The following is a 17,147-nucleotide window of genomic DNA, read 5'->3' as shown; positions in this document are numbered from 1 at the left end:
GATTTTGGGTAAGTCATACTCTTCCTGCCTGAGAGGACTAGATAAATATTGCCAAGACAAACCCTAGGAGAAGGTCACCACAGATCAGGGTTGGCATGAAGGCATATAAGAAGAAGTAAAGATTCTAGCTAACCCAAGCAGGAAATAGAAAAACAAGCATTCTTTATCTGTCATTTTGGAGAATATGGTTACCTTATATCAAAGTAGTCAACAAGAACTCATTCATATTCTATTTGCTTCTTCTTTCTTTTATAGTTTTATTTTCCTCTCTCTCATTTTTTCTGTTTCTCCTCTTCACAATCATTTTTAAAAATCAAATTAAAAATTAAACTCAAATAGAAACCATATCATGTGTTATTTCCAAATAAATAGTCTTAGGGTGTAACCTAAATGGAAAAAAAATCTTAATATAATTGCATGCATTGGGTTTTCCCTCCTATTTCACTCTGAGGCCAAAGGTTCTGACTTTTACATAACATTGACATTTCCCAACGGCTTTCTTCCTTGTCAGCCTGCATACCAGTTGGAATAATCAATGATGACCCATTTGCTCTAAAGTTAATATGTGCATTGTTGCTGTTGGCATTTCAATGTCACAGAACACTCTCTAGGGGAAAACATTGGCTTGGTTACAGTCATCATAGAGCTTGGAAAAGTTTCTTTTTGGGGCTATAGATCCCGGAATGCCACATATTCACAATCAGTGTGACCAGCTGTAGTTGGGAGGGGGGGGGGGGGGATGTTACCTTTTTAAAGCTCTGATCCATCCTGTTTATGTAGAATTGTTTTCTTGTTGTTTTGCTGACACTTTCTACAGCAGCAGGAGTGACGGCAAATTTATGCAAATCTTTAATTCATTTAAGGGTACATCTCCACTATAGAATTAATGCAATTTGACCTCACTTTAACTGCCATGGTTCAGCGCTATGGAATTATGGGAGTTGTAGTTTTAGAAGTTCTTTAGCTTGCCCTGCCAGAGCGTGTAGGTGGCTCACCAAACTATGGATTCCAGGATTCCAAGATATTGAACCATGGTAGTGAAAGAAGTGTTCGACTGTATTAATTCTACAATGTAGATCCAGCCTTAATCACAGGAATGATAAGTGTGAAGATGTTGCAGCATGAGAATTCAGTAGTAAGCTCTTTGAGAACCTGGTAGTCAACCAACCATAGATGTGAGGAGCACCCCTCTGAACCTACATACATACAAAACAATTGCAGAATACTGGAGAGAAATAACAGCATTAACATACATAAAAGCATATGTTATATCTTGGTTATGCACACATGCAGGTGACTCAAATGTGTCACAAACTTATTATACTCAGGTGGCTCCAAAGTAGCACCTGCTGCACAGAAGAGAGAGACAAAAAAGGGAAAGAGGAACATTTCTCCAATTCTTTGGGTACGTATATTTTAATAAATAAATGAAACTTGAGGAAATTGCTACTGGTAACTGTGGGATCTTCATGTATGGATAAAGCTGGCCCTATCATTAGGCAGAGTGAAAGGGCAACCCGAGGCAGCAAATTTTGGATGTCATAAAAGGTCAGCAAATTGTTAGCAAATTAAATTGCCATTAGTCTGTTTTACTGCCAATGTGATGAGAGTTTGTGTGATCTTCTGTCTCATATGTCATAATAACATGGTTTGCTTGGGGTAATATACGCCTTGCATGGCTGTAGGAACCATGATGTTTTGAACCGTCAAACCATTTTTAATTGAATTCTTATAATTGTTTTAATTGTGTTAATTGTAACTGTGATTTTTAATATATTGTTTTTGGCATCTAATGGCTGCCTGTTGTAAACTGTCCTGAGTCCCTCTTTGGAGGTGAGAAGTACGGGATATAAATGCTTGAAATAAATAAATAAATAAATAAATAAATAAATATATTTGCTCCAGGTAGCAAAATGTTGGCCATGGTACACAGTGGTTATAAGAATAGAAGTGAATAGTTATTCACAGGGGCCAATAAAGTGGTATACTGCATTTTAAATGTGGAAGACATAGTACACAGAACCTTAAGTATCTCACTTACGCCTAACAGAGCTTGGTAAATTTACTTTTTGGACTCTAATGTTCAGAATCCTCTAGTCACCATGATTCCTGTTAGTTGATGCAATGAGTTGTTAGGTAAAGCAATCTCATTTACAATCATATTTCCTAGTAACGTAACCAAAGGTGAGAACATTATAGCCCTCTGGACATATTTGAACTGCAACTTTGAGATGCATTCGCCAGCATAGCTACTTGTGACCCATGCTAGCAGTTGCAAACCTGCCCAGCCATATGGTTTCTACCTCTGTTGTAAACCAGCCTTGTTTAATGTTTCAAGGGACTATGGTGCCTTCATAACTGATATGTCTTGCCATCTTTCTTTTCTAGCAAGGAAGGGATGGAATCACAGCCAACCCTGTAGTTTTAGGGAAAAGCAAACTGTTGCAGCTTTTCCTAGGTTGTATGCTCTTCTGTTATGTGATGTCAGCATCTGCAAGAACCACAGCTTCAGAGTCCAGAGTGTCTAGCTTCCCAGAAGGCTGAATGAGACATAGATGGGATGAAGGCAAGATCAAAGATTTATTCTCAATGGCCAGAGAGGTTGTCAGCAGAGAAAACACTGACATCCCATAATTGCGAACACAGAGCACATGTATTTCATTTGACAACTATTTAAGATACCTGTACAAACTCCTATTTGGCTCAAAAACTGTCCAACTAGGATACACTTCATAATTAGTCTGGGATTCCCTTAGACGTCATTGCTGGTTCATCTTCATTGTGTTGGGAAACTCAAATTGTCACTGGATTATTTTGAAGAGTCTGTCCATTTATTGATTTACCTCTGAGATAGGAGTGATTGGAAAAAAAGCCATTTTGCAGTCAATAATGCCTTAGCTCTGATAGGTACAATAGAATTAGTCTAAGGTAAACAATGGGTGCTTTAGGTTGATGAACATCTCAGTGGGTGTCACAAGGGTGAGTCTGGCTGGGGGCATGGGAGAGGAACCATTCCCAGTAATAGCCCAGATTGTATCAGGAAACAGGAAAAGGATCCAGTAGCTGTGATGCAAACCCATTGTGAGTCCCACCCCCAAAACCTTCCAGTTTACTGTAAAAGGATTATGGTAATTTGGGGCATTGTTTACTGGAGTCTGTGGTGTGGTGAAGCAACTTTCCAAAGAAATGTATGAAGGGCTATTGCAGGGCGAAATGGAAAAGATAAAGTGGGCATGCTGTATATCTCCATGGTACTGAGCCTCATAATTAATATTTTTTTTGGGAGGGGGGGGGATCTGATTATTTTGATAACACTTGCTTGTTAATAACTTTTGCTTTCTTGACTACACCCTTATGTTGCTTTGTCTTGCATGTCCTATTTTTCATATGTGAATTTTGGAAAATATATAATAACATTTAGGATAATCTGGAATGAACTCTAAACATCAACAAAGGCAGCAAGAAGAATATTTGCCATGCGATCACTGCAAAATGTCTCTCTTGAATCCTAGCATACTTCCTCCATTGGTAGGGATGCTCCTGCCTTGTTATTGCTGGTCACAGTGAGAGGAGTGACAATACATTTTCTGGCCCAAACAACACATCATTGAGCTGGCACAACCTCTCTCCCTTTCTCTGGCCTAACTCATCTTCTGCCTCAGTGGAGACAGCACAATCCTCATTTGTTACTGTAAGTAGGTCATTGGGGAGGCTGCAGCCACTTTCCTTCCCCCAAACACACACATACATACACACATACTGAGATCCTGTCTGATGAATCCTTTTACTTGTCAATTACTTCAGTGCAAAGTCAAAGGCACAAACCGGCAGCGCAAGCAAAAGGCCTCATCCGCCCTTCCAGGCTACAGGCAGCCCTCCCTGGCCTCACCAGATTTTCCCCCAAAACAAGGCCTGGGCATGAAAGGGACCATGAGGCAGGAGAATCAAACGCAGGAACCTGGGGTAAGATAGCTTTTCCTCCTGCCGGTCTCATGGTAAAGCTGTCATCTTGGCAACCAGAAATTCAAGAGATGCAATGTTTATGTGGAAGTACAACCAAGTAGAAAGGGCTCTCTTATGAATATCTGCATGCCAAGCAGTGGTGGAAAGGCACATAGAAGCAAACCAGTTGACAAACCAAGATAGTGTCAACATATGGAATAACTCCTACCTTTGTTCAGAAATGTTACAGGATGTGAATGAGGGTTTAAAGTAGGGTGGGGGAAGGTGCTGCTTTCCAGATATTTGGACCATAGCTTTGGAAAGGTTAGACAGAAAATACATTTCAATAATATCTGAAGGGCTACCTGATTTCCACCCCTGTTTTAAATGGCTACCTTGGGCTTTTACTCACATTCCTTGGCTGGGAGATCTGGGATACAAAGTGGCAGGTTGAGGAGAGAGCAATAAGAGGGATACAAAGGCAGCTCAGGGGGGAAAGCATACCCTCCAATATTTCACAGATAAAAACCAGAACACATCTTGCCAAGCAACATCAGAGTGTGGTCAAGATGCAAAATGTATCAGTTAGTAAAGCACACAAGATAGGAAGATGCTGCAGCACTTTTCCTTTGCCTGAACCTGCTGGGAAGGGTGAAATTACACCTTTCTGCCCGAGTCAGTTAATTACTATCTTTGTACTTTGAACTCAGTTTACCTCAACTGAAGAAAGCTGAGGACAAAGGAAAGAAGTGGGAGAAGGAGAGCGGGACTGGCATGCTTTAAGAACAGCTGAAAGGATGACAGAGGATTAATCAGGGGTCTGTTTTCCAAATTGAAATAGTTGCAGGATACAGAAAAGGAATCTCTGCAGAAAGTCCTGCCTAAATTGGTGTTTCCATTGAAGGGGCACTTTATGATCCTCTATAGTTGATTGCATGTGGTTGAAATGGTATGTAGGGTGAAATAATTCACATTGGGTGCATCTACACTTTCAAATGCAGTTTGACACTACTTTTAACTGCCATGGCTCATGGGAATCATGCAAAAGGCAAGGTTTTTGGCCTTTTCTGCCAAATAGTTCTGATGCCTCACCAATTGCAGCGCACCCAAATACCTGGGAGTCACTCTGGACCATGCTCTGACCTATAAGAAGCACTGCCTGAACGTCAAGCAAAAAGTGGGTGCTAGAAACAATATCATACGAAAGCTGACTGGCACAACCTGGGGATCACAACCAAACACAGTGAAGACATCCACCCTTGTGCTATGCTACTCTGCTGCTGAGTATGCATGCCCAGTGTGGAACACATCTCACCACACTAAAATATTGGATGTGGCTCTTAATGAGACATGCCGCATTATCACGGAGTGTCTGAACCCTACACCACTGGAGAAATTACACTGCTTAGCCAGTATTGCACCACTTGACATCCACCGGGAAGTAGCAGCCAATAGTGAAAGGACCAAGGCAGAGACATCTCCAGCTCATCCCTTGTTTGGGAATCAGCCAGCATGTCAACGACTTAAATCAAGAAATAGTTTTCTAAGATCTACAGAGACACTCGCTGAAACACCCCAGCAAGTGAGAGCCCAAAAGTGGCAGGCTCAAACCCAGAGCCTCAATCAATGGCTGATACCCAATAAGAGACTCCCTCCTGGGCACACAGAAGACTGGGCGACTTGGAAGGCGCTGAACAGATTGCACTCTGGCACCACGAGATGCAGAGCCAACCTTAAGAAATGGGGCTACAAAAGTGGAATCCTCGACATGTGAATGTGGAAAGGAGCAAACCACTGACCACCTGCTGCAATGCAACCTGAGCCCTGCTACATGCACAGTGGAGGACCTTCTTGCGGCAACACCAGAAGCACTCCAAATGGCCAGATACTGGTCAAAGGACATTTAATCAACACCAAGCTTGTCTTTTGTATGTTTGTTTGTTTGTTCTGTCAAAAATTTAATACAACTGTTTGGTTGCCTGACACGATAAATAAATACCAAACTATAGTTCCCATGCTTCCATAGCATTGAGCCATCACAGTTAAAGTGTTGTAAAACTGCATTATTTTGACAGTGTAGATGTACCTCTCTTCTCCATAGTCCACAACCCATGTAGATCCTCTTAAGTTTAGTAACCTGGCACAGCAATCTGTCATGTTTATTGCACTACCAATCCCGTAATTCCCAGCCAGTGCAGCTGGCTAAGGATAGCACCTCTAACCATGATCCTAATTGCTTTCAGTAGATCTGTCCATATTTCTCTTAAATTGAGACAGAATGTTACCAAAGCAACCAATATAACTATTGATTCATGTTTGTCACATAGGCTGGGTTGGCTACAGGTCCACAATCTGACAACTGGACTGCTGTTTAAGATGAGAGATAGAGCTGAGAAGGACCTGAGATGTGAAAAGCCATTGGGAATGGAGGCTGAATGGTGCCAGCGGTTTGGAGATTCCCTTCCAGGACACCTGCAAAGACCTGTTTTGGAACTGACACCTGCCCAAGCAACCTCAGGCAGGAAAAAGAAAAAGAGGAAGAGTCCTGTTCAAGGAGGTTGGGCCAAAGTCCTCACCCTCTAATTTCAGTTAATAATTGATCAGCTTATTCAAGACAGGAGCCAAAGTCTGAAGGAAGTATTCAGACCTCCAGTGTCTATCACAGACTCAAGTGGCATTTCCATGATCCCGTACGAGATGAGGTAAGGGGTAAACTCAGCTGTCTCTATCCATGTTGTGCTGTGATGACCAAGGGAGGGAAGGAGGGAGAGAGGGAGGGAGGGAATGAACCATGGGATTTATTTATTTATGTATTTATTTTGTATCAAAAGCATTCCACAAATTAGTATAAAACTAATAAAAATAGAAGGAACGCAGGCAGCTAAATATCTTTTGACCAAAAACGGGCAACAGCAATGACATTGTCTGTAGCCTCCAACAATTTTTCCTCTGTACATGAGGCAGGGCATAGTGGACAAGATGAACGAGGCCCTATTAGGCATCTCTACTACAACCACAGGAAGGAAGCAGTCTTTCTCGTCTGTAGGCCCCCCATCTGAAAGCAATAGCTGCATTTAAGCAGCTTGTGGCCAACCAGGGATCCCATGACATCCGCTTGTAGAACATCGCCTACACCTGGCCAGTATGGCAGAAAGAGTTGCCAGACTCTTTTAAATATATATTTTTTAAATATATATTTTTTCTTATTTAAGCTTTTCATAACATTATTTCCACTTGATTTCATTTGGTGCATATACACACAAGCATCTCATATCCATGTTCTTGAATACTGGTATAACATATAATGCTTATAACTCTTTTGACTTCACCTTATCCTTTTATTTTTCTTAATAATATTTTATTAATTTCTGTTGTTAAAAACCTCCTATTCCCACCTCCCATCACTCATCACCCAGACCACATATTTTCTCTATATCTCTATCATTAACCATAAACCCAGTTTTCTTAGTTTCTGTACAATATTCATATTGGCTTCTCCATTTTTTATCCATGCCATATAAGTCATCTATTTATTTATTTTTTCCTATTTTATCCTCCTGGACATGCTCTCAACTTAAACATACTATAATTTCCGATTGGACCTGATCATAAAGGTAGTTATTCCCATTTTCCATAGTCCATTTCCCCCTCTTTCCACCTCATACTATCACTTCCTGTTCTGCTAGAATCATGATTTTAAACAATTCTTGTTCTTTTATGTTAATCTTGTTATTGCCTAATACACCCATCAAATCAAATCTATATTCACTTGGAGTGGTATTTTGAATAATTTTTCAATTCTCTTCCCTATTCCCCCCCCCCCCCCAAAGGCTTTGGGCATTCCCACCACATATGAGTGTAACATAATAATATTTCCTCCATATTGTCCTCTTCCTCTATTTTTCTGCCATATTTCCCAATTTTGAGCTGATTATATAAGCCTAATAGTTTTAACCAATTTCTATTTCTGACCTTTTCTATAATCCTGTCTATGGGAATTAGCTGACCATTTACGTCGTACATATCAATCATTTTATAATAGCCTTTACCCCTTATTTCCTTCCACCAATTAGGATCAAACTTTTTCTCATATAAAAACTCCAATGGTGGCCACTTAGATATTTCTGGCATCCACTTTGGCTGCCATTTTTCCAATATTTTTAGTGCAATTTTTCTGGCCCCGTTTGTTTTTCTAATTTCTGTTGTTAGGTTACTTGTAAACACCCTGTTTCTTCCTTCACCCTTATTGGATTCATTCTCTATCCTAATCCATCTTTCTCTCTTCTCACTCTTACGTAATTTCCAATAATGATTTTAATTTGAATACTTCATAACATAGCTCCAGGTTTGGAATCCTCCATCCTAGTACCCCCTGGGGTATAATTTTTTTTTGGTATTCTTAATTTTTTCTCTCTCCAAAAATCCATATTTTAAAGTTTTGATCAATTATTAAATAATTTTTGGTTAATTTTGTCTGAAAGGATTTGGAATAAATAATTAATTTTGGGATTAGGAACATTTTGACTGCTTTTATTTTGCCCAAAATACCTAAATTCTTATTTAGTGACTTTAAAGGTGAGTATTCAGGGTAATAAAAGAGTTTATCCCAAGCCTCATTATTTCTGTATTGTGCACTTCCGTGACTTGCCCAGCTGCTTGGTAACAAATATAATTTTGCTTATAGTTTCTGCTGTTGAGGCTGATAAATGCAAACAAGGCACTTAGCAAAGTCTATTAAAATTCTGTGAAAATTTCAACCGACAAAAAGTACTATTATTTTTTTAAAACAATAGCTGTAGAGAAGTACAATTCTCCAGCTTTTGTTTCTATTTTGTTTTTGTTGTTTTGCATCAGTATATGATGCCTGTCCCTCCCATTGCCAGGGTATCTGCGTACTTAGGTCTGTACATTGGCCTTCTCTTCTGCTTCCTGTAAGTTTGTCATTCGTGCTCCCTGGGTGTGTTGTTCAAGATGATAAAAGGAAGCAGGAACCATGGAAGGGGGATAGGGTGCAACCCTCCTGTTATGACATGATGAAACAATTATGGAGATAAGAGTTTTTCCTCACCTCTTAATGCAAATATAGCCTGTATACAATCAACACACTCAGGACCAGAGGGAAACAACACTGTAAAATTAGTGCAGTTTAAGTGGTGTTCAACTACACTAATTTTACAGCGTTGTTTCCTTCTGGTCCTGAGTGTGTTGATTGTATACAGACTATATTTGCATTAAGAGGTGAGGAAAAACTCCTATCTTCATCATTGTTTCCTCATGTAATAACAAGTGGGTTGTACCCTATCCTCCTTCCATGGTTCCTGCTTCCTATGGAATTCTGGAAGTTGTATTTTTACAAGATCCTTAGCCTTCTCTGCAAAGTAAAAACTTTCTGTATATATTTCAGATTTCAATATTAATGTCAAAAATACATAGTATGATTTTACATAGGATTTGTGCTACATTAGAACAGTAAAGACAAATATCACCTAAGTAAAATAAACATTAAATATTAAATAACCAGAAAAATAAAATAAGTTGTAAAATAAGGTGCCTCACCAAACTACAAATCCCAGGATTCCATAGCATTGAGCCATGGCAGTTTAATGAGACGTGATGGATTAGTTATATGGATGTATTGATGTTATATTGATGTATTGATGTATTGTTATATTGATGTAGTTGCCTTAGTTTTAAATGCTAATGTTGTGCACTTTGTATATTGACCTGACTGTAAACCGCACTGAGTCGCCTACGGGCTGAGAGAGTGCGGTATACAAATAAAGTAAGTAAATATATAAATAAATAAATAATAAATAAGTGGGAACCTATTGCAATAATAATAATAATAATAATCATCATCATCATCATCATCATCATCATCATCTTTACTTATAGCCCGCCACCATCTCCCCCAACGGGGACTCAGGGCGGCTTACATGAGGCCAAGCCCAAACAACAAATTACAATAAAATAAGATACAAATTGCAATAAAATAAACAACATAGCATTAAAATATAAAACATATAAGCATATAAACAATATTGCAAGGATTGTGCATCCTATAGGCCACATGTATGAAACTCTAGACTGCCAGGCTGAATTTGGTCTGCCACGTCATTTTATGTGGCTTTCCAGATGCTAGACTACAGCTGTATTCCCCATCACTAGAGCTGATAGGAGTTGTGATACAGTAACATCTGGAAGTCTGCCATGTCTTCTGTATAGTCCAGATAGTGGAATTTGGATTAAGATACAAGCCTTGTGGATATGATGTCTGACTTTAAAAGGTCCTTCAACCTTTCCCCAACCTCAGAGCCACAAGTGCTGTTGGGTTGCAAATATCCCCACCTCACATGGCAGGTAATCAAAAGTGATGGGAGTTGTCATTCATGAATATCCGGGGACCCAAATTGGGTAAAAACCAAAGAGCACTGACCACCACTATGTAGAAAAATTGTAGTTGTCCCTCTGTATCCACTGATTCTCCATCTATGGATTCAACAGCACTTTTAGGACAATCATAAGGCTGATATAGCCTTGGATGAAAATGAGTTTGACAACCCTGCTGTAAGGGATCCTAAAGACCACAAGCAATTGCTCTGAATGGGTGGGAGGGCAAGTAAATTTTCACAGGTTGACTCCTAACTCTTTTTTTCTTTTCTATGCACAGGCCCTTTTGCCTTAGCAGGATGCTTTGGTTCACAGGGATACTTCTCTGCATATGTCTGTCAAGAGGTAAGAATTTCCACAATGAGGACAATGTTTGCTTTTGCTATTTGTATGGGAACTGTACAGTGGATTTGAGGGATCCTTAGGGTCAAAATGTGGCCACATAGGCTTCCTGTGGATCTGGCAAGCATCATATTTTGTCTCCAGTTTGTGATCTGAGATAAGAGACTTTTTAAAGCCCAGGAAGTTTTAACTCTTCTTTGCATTTCATAAAGTTACATGGTTGCAAATGTTTGAAACCTAGTATTGACAGAAACAAGAGCTCTAGAAGGATGAAGCTATATATTTTCAAATATAACCAGCCCTCCACGTTTGCTGGGGTTATGATTATAGGACAAAGGTGAGAAATTTGAAAAAACAGTATTTTTTAACATGAGTAAAAACAGTATTTTTTAACATAACCTCTCTAGGAATATTTAGGCCCCCTTCCGCACTGCCATATGAAATCCATATTATCTGCTTAGAACTGTATTATATGGCAGTGTAGACTCATATAATTTAGTTCAAAGTAGATAATGTGGATTATTTGTTTGATAATCTGGATTATATGGCAGTGTAGATCCAGCCTAGGTCCTCGAATATGGCTGTATGGTTGACTTTTGCTCAACATTGACTATGAAGTTGCACTGGATAACCTGGAGATTCATAGAGAGAACAGGTTAAACAAATCCACAAATGTGCAGGGCTGACAGTCCTTTGCTAGCTGGAATGGGAACAAAATTGCTGTGGAAACTACCCACTACTAGTTACTTCATAATGTTGGAAAAATCAATGATGACCATTGCAATTGATAGCTTATGGAAGTTGTGATGGAAACAACACAAAAAGCAGAAGACAGAGCAGGGAATTTAGCTCCATGAAGAAATGATAAACACACTCAACTGTTTTCCTTGCAGCATCAGGGAACACAGCACCACGGTTTAACATGAACAGCTCCTTTACCTTGCCAGAAGACATGCCTTTGGGTGAGTGGAAGAGAGAGCGTTGCCTCGGATTACAAGAGGGAAAAGGCAAACAAACAAAAATATTTTCTGGAATGATGTCTGGACAGTGTTCCCTAAACCGGCGACCAATAGAGTCTTTACAATAGTATCCTGTTGGGAACGATAGAACATGTCATCCGACATATATGATGGCCATCAGTTTGTGCTTGACTCTGAGAAGGTTATTAATATGTTCTCTTCTTGCATGTTCCTATGGGAACAGAAAGGCTTCCAGATCTTATTTTTAATACCCACACTCAAGCTAAAGAAAGGGCTACAATGAAAAGCGAAGGTGTGTGTGAAGGAATCTCAAAGTCTCTTGAGATTTTTCCCTATGAAACTTGTGACCTTTTAGAAATGGCATGTCATCAGGGTCACACAAGGCATTTTGCTGCCTGTGATACCCTAAAATCATTCTGTTTTTAAATAGAAGCAGGACTTGCATTTCTTGCTTTCGTATTGCAGGAGCCTGGGTTTTTCAGCTGGTGGCTGTGGATGCTGATGGGGATGAATTGTACTATACCATTGAGGGTGAGAACGCCAACTACTTTGCTGTCGACCACAGTACAGGCAATGTGACTTTGAGTCGAAAACTGAATTATGAGGTAAGGATAACTAGGAGGATGAAGGAAAGGCTCCAAGTATGGGTGAACCAGGAAGGTTCCTTCCATTAGAACAGTTTATAACAGAGCTTTATAAAGAGATTCCCATTTGTTGTGTCAGCCGATAAACTGCATTGTGTTAAACCTCCTGTTCCTTTTTCTAATATTGATACAGCCCAACCATTTCCTTTCCCATTCTTGGGATGATTGTTTTATACCTTCTGTATTCTGCCAGTGGGTAGGACTGGGCAGAGCTCAGAAATATGTTTTAAAACATTAGTTAAGTTGCTGCTTCAAATAATCAAAACCCTTAACATAATTACCATGATGTTTAGTTATCATCAAATCTGCACTTTGGAAAATTAGTTTTGCTGTCATGCTTCTACAAGGTATTGCTCTTTGATACACAACAAACTTTCCTCTTATCATTATGACGTACAGCATATGCCAACAGTTGAATTATGACATCCATTTTCCCAATTTTATTAAGGCTACCACACCTTCTATAATGATTAAAGTCACTAAAAAGTTACAGTTACACCAGAAAAAGAGTAGTATCATTCAAAAAGCTATAACCACAGTGTTGCTTAGTGTGTATCTACACTGTGCAAGTAATGCAGTTTGACAGCACTTTAACTGTCATGACTCAGTGCTATGGAATCTTGGGAGTTGTCATTTAGTGAGGCACCAGCACTCTTTGGCAAGGGAGGCTAAAGATCTTCTAAAGTGACAGGGTCCATGATTCTATAACACTGAACAAAGAAAGTTAAAGTGGTGTTAAACTGCATTAATTTTACAGTACAGATGCACACTTAAGTTATGCTGTCAATTTACTTATGACTTATGAAGCAGCATAACAGACACAACAGTTGTGCCTGTCTGGGTCAATGCGGGATGTTACTTTTATTATAATCAGACCTAAGAGTTATGGAAAATTCTTTGATCATTGACACCATCTCATAGTTTAGTTGATTGCCTAAGACTGTGGTTCTCAACCAGTGGGTCCCCAGATGTTTTGGCCTTCAATTCCCAGAAATCCTAACAGCTGGTAAACTGGCTGGGAATTCTGAGAGTTGTAGGCCAAAACACCTGGGGGTTACTTATCTTCTTACTTAAGAAGATAAGTAAGAATTCCCTATCTGTAAAAAAGAATTGGGGGGGGGGGGAGATCTCAATCCAAACTGATTATTAAGACAAGATACACTGATAGGTGGAAAGATATTGCCATGGCACTTCATCAAAGTGCAGTTGACTTGCATTTTTTTTATTCCAGGAAAGAAAAACTTTCCCTGTTGATGCTGGAGTGACAGACAAGAAGAATGTAGTGGTAAGTCTGGGGCAGAATTCCATTTAGGAGCCTTGTCCCTCAATTGAGGGGGGAATGAGCAATTATCCCAATTTTCAAGTGAATAAAAGCAGCAACAGTTGGACCAAGCCAGAATTGAACAAATCACTCTCTTGCTTAGTCTAACTCGGAGTTTCTCAAATTGTACTCCTCCGGATGTTACGGACATCAGCTTCCTAACAGCTGGTAAGCGGGCTTAGATTTCTGGGAGCTTAAGTCCAAAACACCTGGAGGAGCACAGTTTGAGAAACACTGGTCTAACTGATATTTGCTATCCTTTAAAGTTCAGGCTGCATTCATAAAATTTGGATAAGCTGAGGACTTCATCACATCTAAACTTTAAGACGCTTAATCCGTGTGTATCCAGCATTATTTTTTCCCAACAGAATGCATACAGGATCCTGACTAGCTGCATTAATGCCCCCCCATCACATGACTTTCTTACTGTTTAAAGTAATCCAGTTTGATTCATCACAGCACAAAAACTTTGCCCCTCCCAATTTGTTGTAATTTCTGTGTATGTCACACATAATGTAGATCTTGCATCAATACAGTAGAAAGCCACTTTCACTGCCATTTATTTATTTATTTATTTATTTACTTACTTACTTTACTTGTATACCGTTTTTCTCCCGGGGGTGAGGAGTCAGGACAGAGACTCAAAGCAGTTTCTAATATATTTATGGCAAAATTTAATGCCTCACATAAAACAACAATAGCATATAACTATCAATTAGATCATTAAAACATAACAACATTTGTACATTAAAACGTGGAGTTAAAAACATATTAATATAAACATTAAAATCACATAATCCAAAAATTGTTGGGTGCGAACTGGCAAATAGCAATTACTATTGTGCTATACGAAGGTATTCTGAGGTATTTTACTGTCAAATTATTTTGAAAACACATTAAAAAGGGGATAGAAGACTCCAAAGTAGCTGTTACGAAGGTCTTCTCTCTTAATGTAGTCAGAGACAAATGGTGACGGCTCCCTTCATGTCAAATCCCAGGGTCCACAGGGACCACTTACAGACATGCCCCCCCCCAAAAGACATCACGCATGGGGGATGCTTACTGTTTCAGTGATCACACATAAAAGCAGTGAATTTAATGCATTTTATATTAAGAAACATGATATGAAACCCATGTCCAGATACTCGATTTCTGCCACCTTTTGCAACGGTTTCCGACAAGTTGACGATGACAGGGGACAAATGTCATTTGATAGGACCTGTCACGATCTGTATGCAAATGAGCCCAGAAAAGGACTATTGCTGAATGTTATCGGGTCCTAAGTGTTCAGCTTATGCAGGGTATCTTCTGTCAACTTATGGCAACCTCATGAAATTCACATAGTGTTCTTAGGCAAGGAATACTCAGGTAGTTCTGTTAGTTCCTTCCTTGGAAATATAGATGCAAATCAGATGCAAAATTGGATATAGCTCTTGTGCTTCCAGTTGTTGTTTAGCTGAGGGGATTTGTGTTTATGCTCCTTTCCTCACTTCTCAACTATGTTCTGTCCAAGCTGATTTTTCTTCTTTCTACATAACTGTTAACATATACTTAGTATCTGGTTCCCATGTTCTCTTAACTCAGATCTTCTCTGTTCTTTGGTGCAGGTCTGGTACCCTCAAACCCACCTGCCTAGCGTCTTACAACAGTAATCTCTTTCCTCAACAGGTTTATAAAAAGCTCACCATCATTGTAACAGACCGGAACGACAACAAGCCAATCTTCCAAGATGAACCCTATTTCACAGATGTCCCTGAGGTATCTGAACCCACCTAACCTCATGAGAGAACTTCTACAGATTTTTTCAAGATATTGCACCCAGTTCATACAAATATCCATGTCATACTTAGTTAAGGCAGGGATGGACAGAAGGAGAATTAGAATCTTGCAATTGATTAGAAAGGTTCTCCAATTTCCATATAGTTCAGAATAGACATTTTAAAGGTCTATATCAGACTATTAGAATCCCTTTTCATTAGTAAGTTGGGTATAGACTAGTTTGTGTTGGCAGATTGTACCAGTTTATGGATCATGTCTTTGGTGTGTATTGGCTATGTTCCCTTATCTACCATTTTGTTTGTGGCTTCTCTTGGTGGACACTGGTATCCTGGGATGCATCTACATTGTAGAATTAATCAGTTGGACACCACTTTTACTGCCATGGTACAATTTCATGGAATCTCCCTATCTCCCCAAACTGCTCTTGAAACAGTTTTGACCTTTCCTCTATGTTTCAGAATACACCGATTGGCTCCCCAATCTTTAATGTTTTGGCAGTAGATGATGACAGTGCAAATGCTGGTCGAGTTTATTATTCCATTGAAAAAGTAAGTATTGCAGAGTAAAGGGGGGAGTTCAACGATGAACACAATAATAGCTGCTTTATACCAAATGCACCAACCTGTATTGTTATTATGGATTACTATGACAACCTCTAGGCTATTGGTTCTCAACCTTTGGGTCCCCAGATGTTTTGGCCTTCAACTCCCAGAAATCCTAACAGCTGGGAAACTGGCGCAGATTTATGGGAGTTGTAGGCCAAAACACCTGGGGAGCCACAGGTTGAGAACCACTGCTCTACACTTCTTGCCTCTCAAAACAGATGCTGGCCTCAGATGTCATCTTGGTTTCCAACAAAGCCTTTGTGCCACACATGAGCCATGGAGGAACACTAGAGAAAGATCGTGGAAGGCTGGAACCCAGTACTTCATTCTGAGATTTTCAGATATGGGGGGGGGGGGGGGGATATAACTATTTCAATAAATGTTACTAAATTAATATTGTGAGTACAGTATCCCAGGAAGGAAGGAAGGAAGGAAGGAAGGAAGGAAGGAAGGAAGGAAGGAAGGAAGGAAGGAAGGAAGAAGGTGAAGGGAAGAATACTGAATACCCAAGAAAGTACATAGGAGGGAGCAAATTGAATGTTTTTCCTGCATATACAATACGTTCTTTCTCTGAGGTATTTCTGTGTCCACATGTAAATGTGTTTGATGTATATTAAGAGGCCTCTTTGCATGCTGTGATATTACATGTGATTTCTGTGTGCGTGTGTCACTTCTCTGCTCCTTCTTAGTAGAGAACAAATATTTTGCCAATTTATAGTAGTAAATCTATTATTTCAATTTGAGGCTCTGATTCTATCTCAGCCTTAGATCCAGGTTTTTAGCCAGGTTATTTCTCTTTCATATGTGGCATTTTGCCTCAATGAAATATGTACACTATGGGTTCTAAAGAATGGTTTTGTGTTTTGGAGGTCAAAACACATCTCTGCCTTGCATTTTCAATCTTGGGGAAGTTACCTTTCTCTTGGACTAATCAGTTTGCCTTTTGGAAAAAGTGCTTTTTGCCTTCCGTGGCAATCACGTTAGGAATGTCATATGCAACCATCTTGTGAGATTGCCCATAGGGTGAAAGTGTGATGTGAGCCCATCCTATGAAAGTATCCAAAGCACTCTATCAAGATTTCCAATGTCCCCACTGGCCTAAAAAAAGTTGATGATTTCTGATCTAGAATGTGTCTTAGCCAAC

The 17,147-nt window shown here is 39.5% G+C and overlaps 1 protein-coding gene across 2 annotated transcripts in view; it reads left to right on the top strand.

Annotated features, from left to right (window-relative positions):
- Positions 1 to 3,745: 3,745 nt before the first annotated feature.
- CDHR2 (cadherin related family member 2) overlaps positions 3,746 to 17,147 on the top strand; it is a 51,157-nt gene continuing 37,755 nt past the window's right edge. For both annotated transcript variants that reach the window (XM_060765601.2, XM_060765600.2), the window contains exons 1-8: positions 3,746 to 3,963; positions 6,270 to 6,644; positions 10,613 to 10,677; positions 11,568 to 11,636; positions 12,120 to 12,259; positions 13,530 to 13,583; positions 15,288 to 15,377; positions 15,857 to 15,946. In XM_060765601.2, coding sequence (XP_060621584.2) covers positions 6,625 to 6,644; positions 10,613 to 10,677; positions 11,568 to 11,636; positions 12,120 to 12,259; positions 13,530 to 13,583; positions 15,288 to 15,377; positions 15,857 to 15,946 — 528 coding nt within the window. In that variant the 5' untranslated portion in view covers positions 3,746 to 3,963; positions 6,270 to 6,624. The remainder of the gene's footprint in view (positions 3,964 to 6,269; positions 6,645 to 10,612; positions 10,678 to 11,567; positions 11,637 to 12,119; positions 12,260 to 13,529; positions 13,584 to 15,287; positions 15,378 to 15,856; positions 15,947 to 17,147) is intronic.

Source organism: Anolis sagrei, chromosome 2, assembly GCF_037176765.1.
Source record: "Anolis sagrei isolate rAnoSag1 chromosome 2, rAnoSag1.mat, whole genome shotgun sequence".
Classification (NCBI taxonomy): domain Eukaryota; kingdom Metazoa; phylum Chordata; class Lepidosauria; order Squamata; family Dactyloidae; genus Anolis; species Anolis sagrei.
Note: the sequence above shows the minus strand (reverse complement) of the source record. Positions and strands in the feature narration are given on the sequence as shown.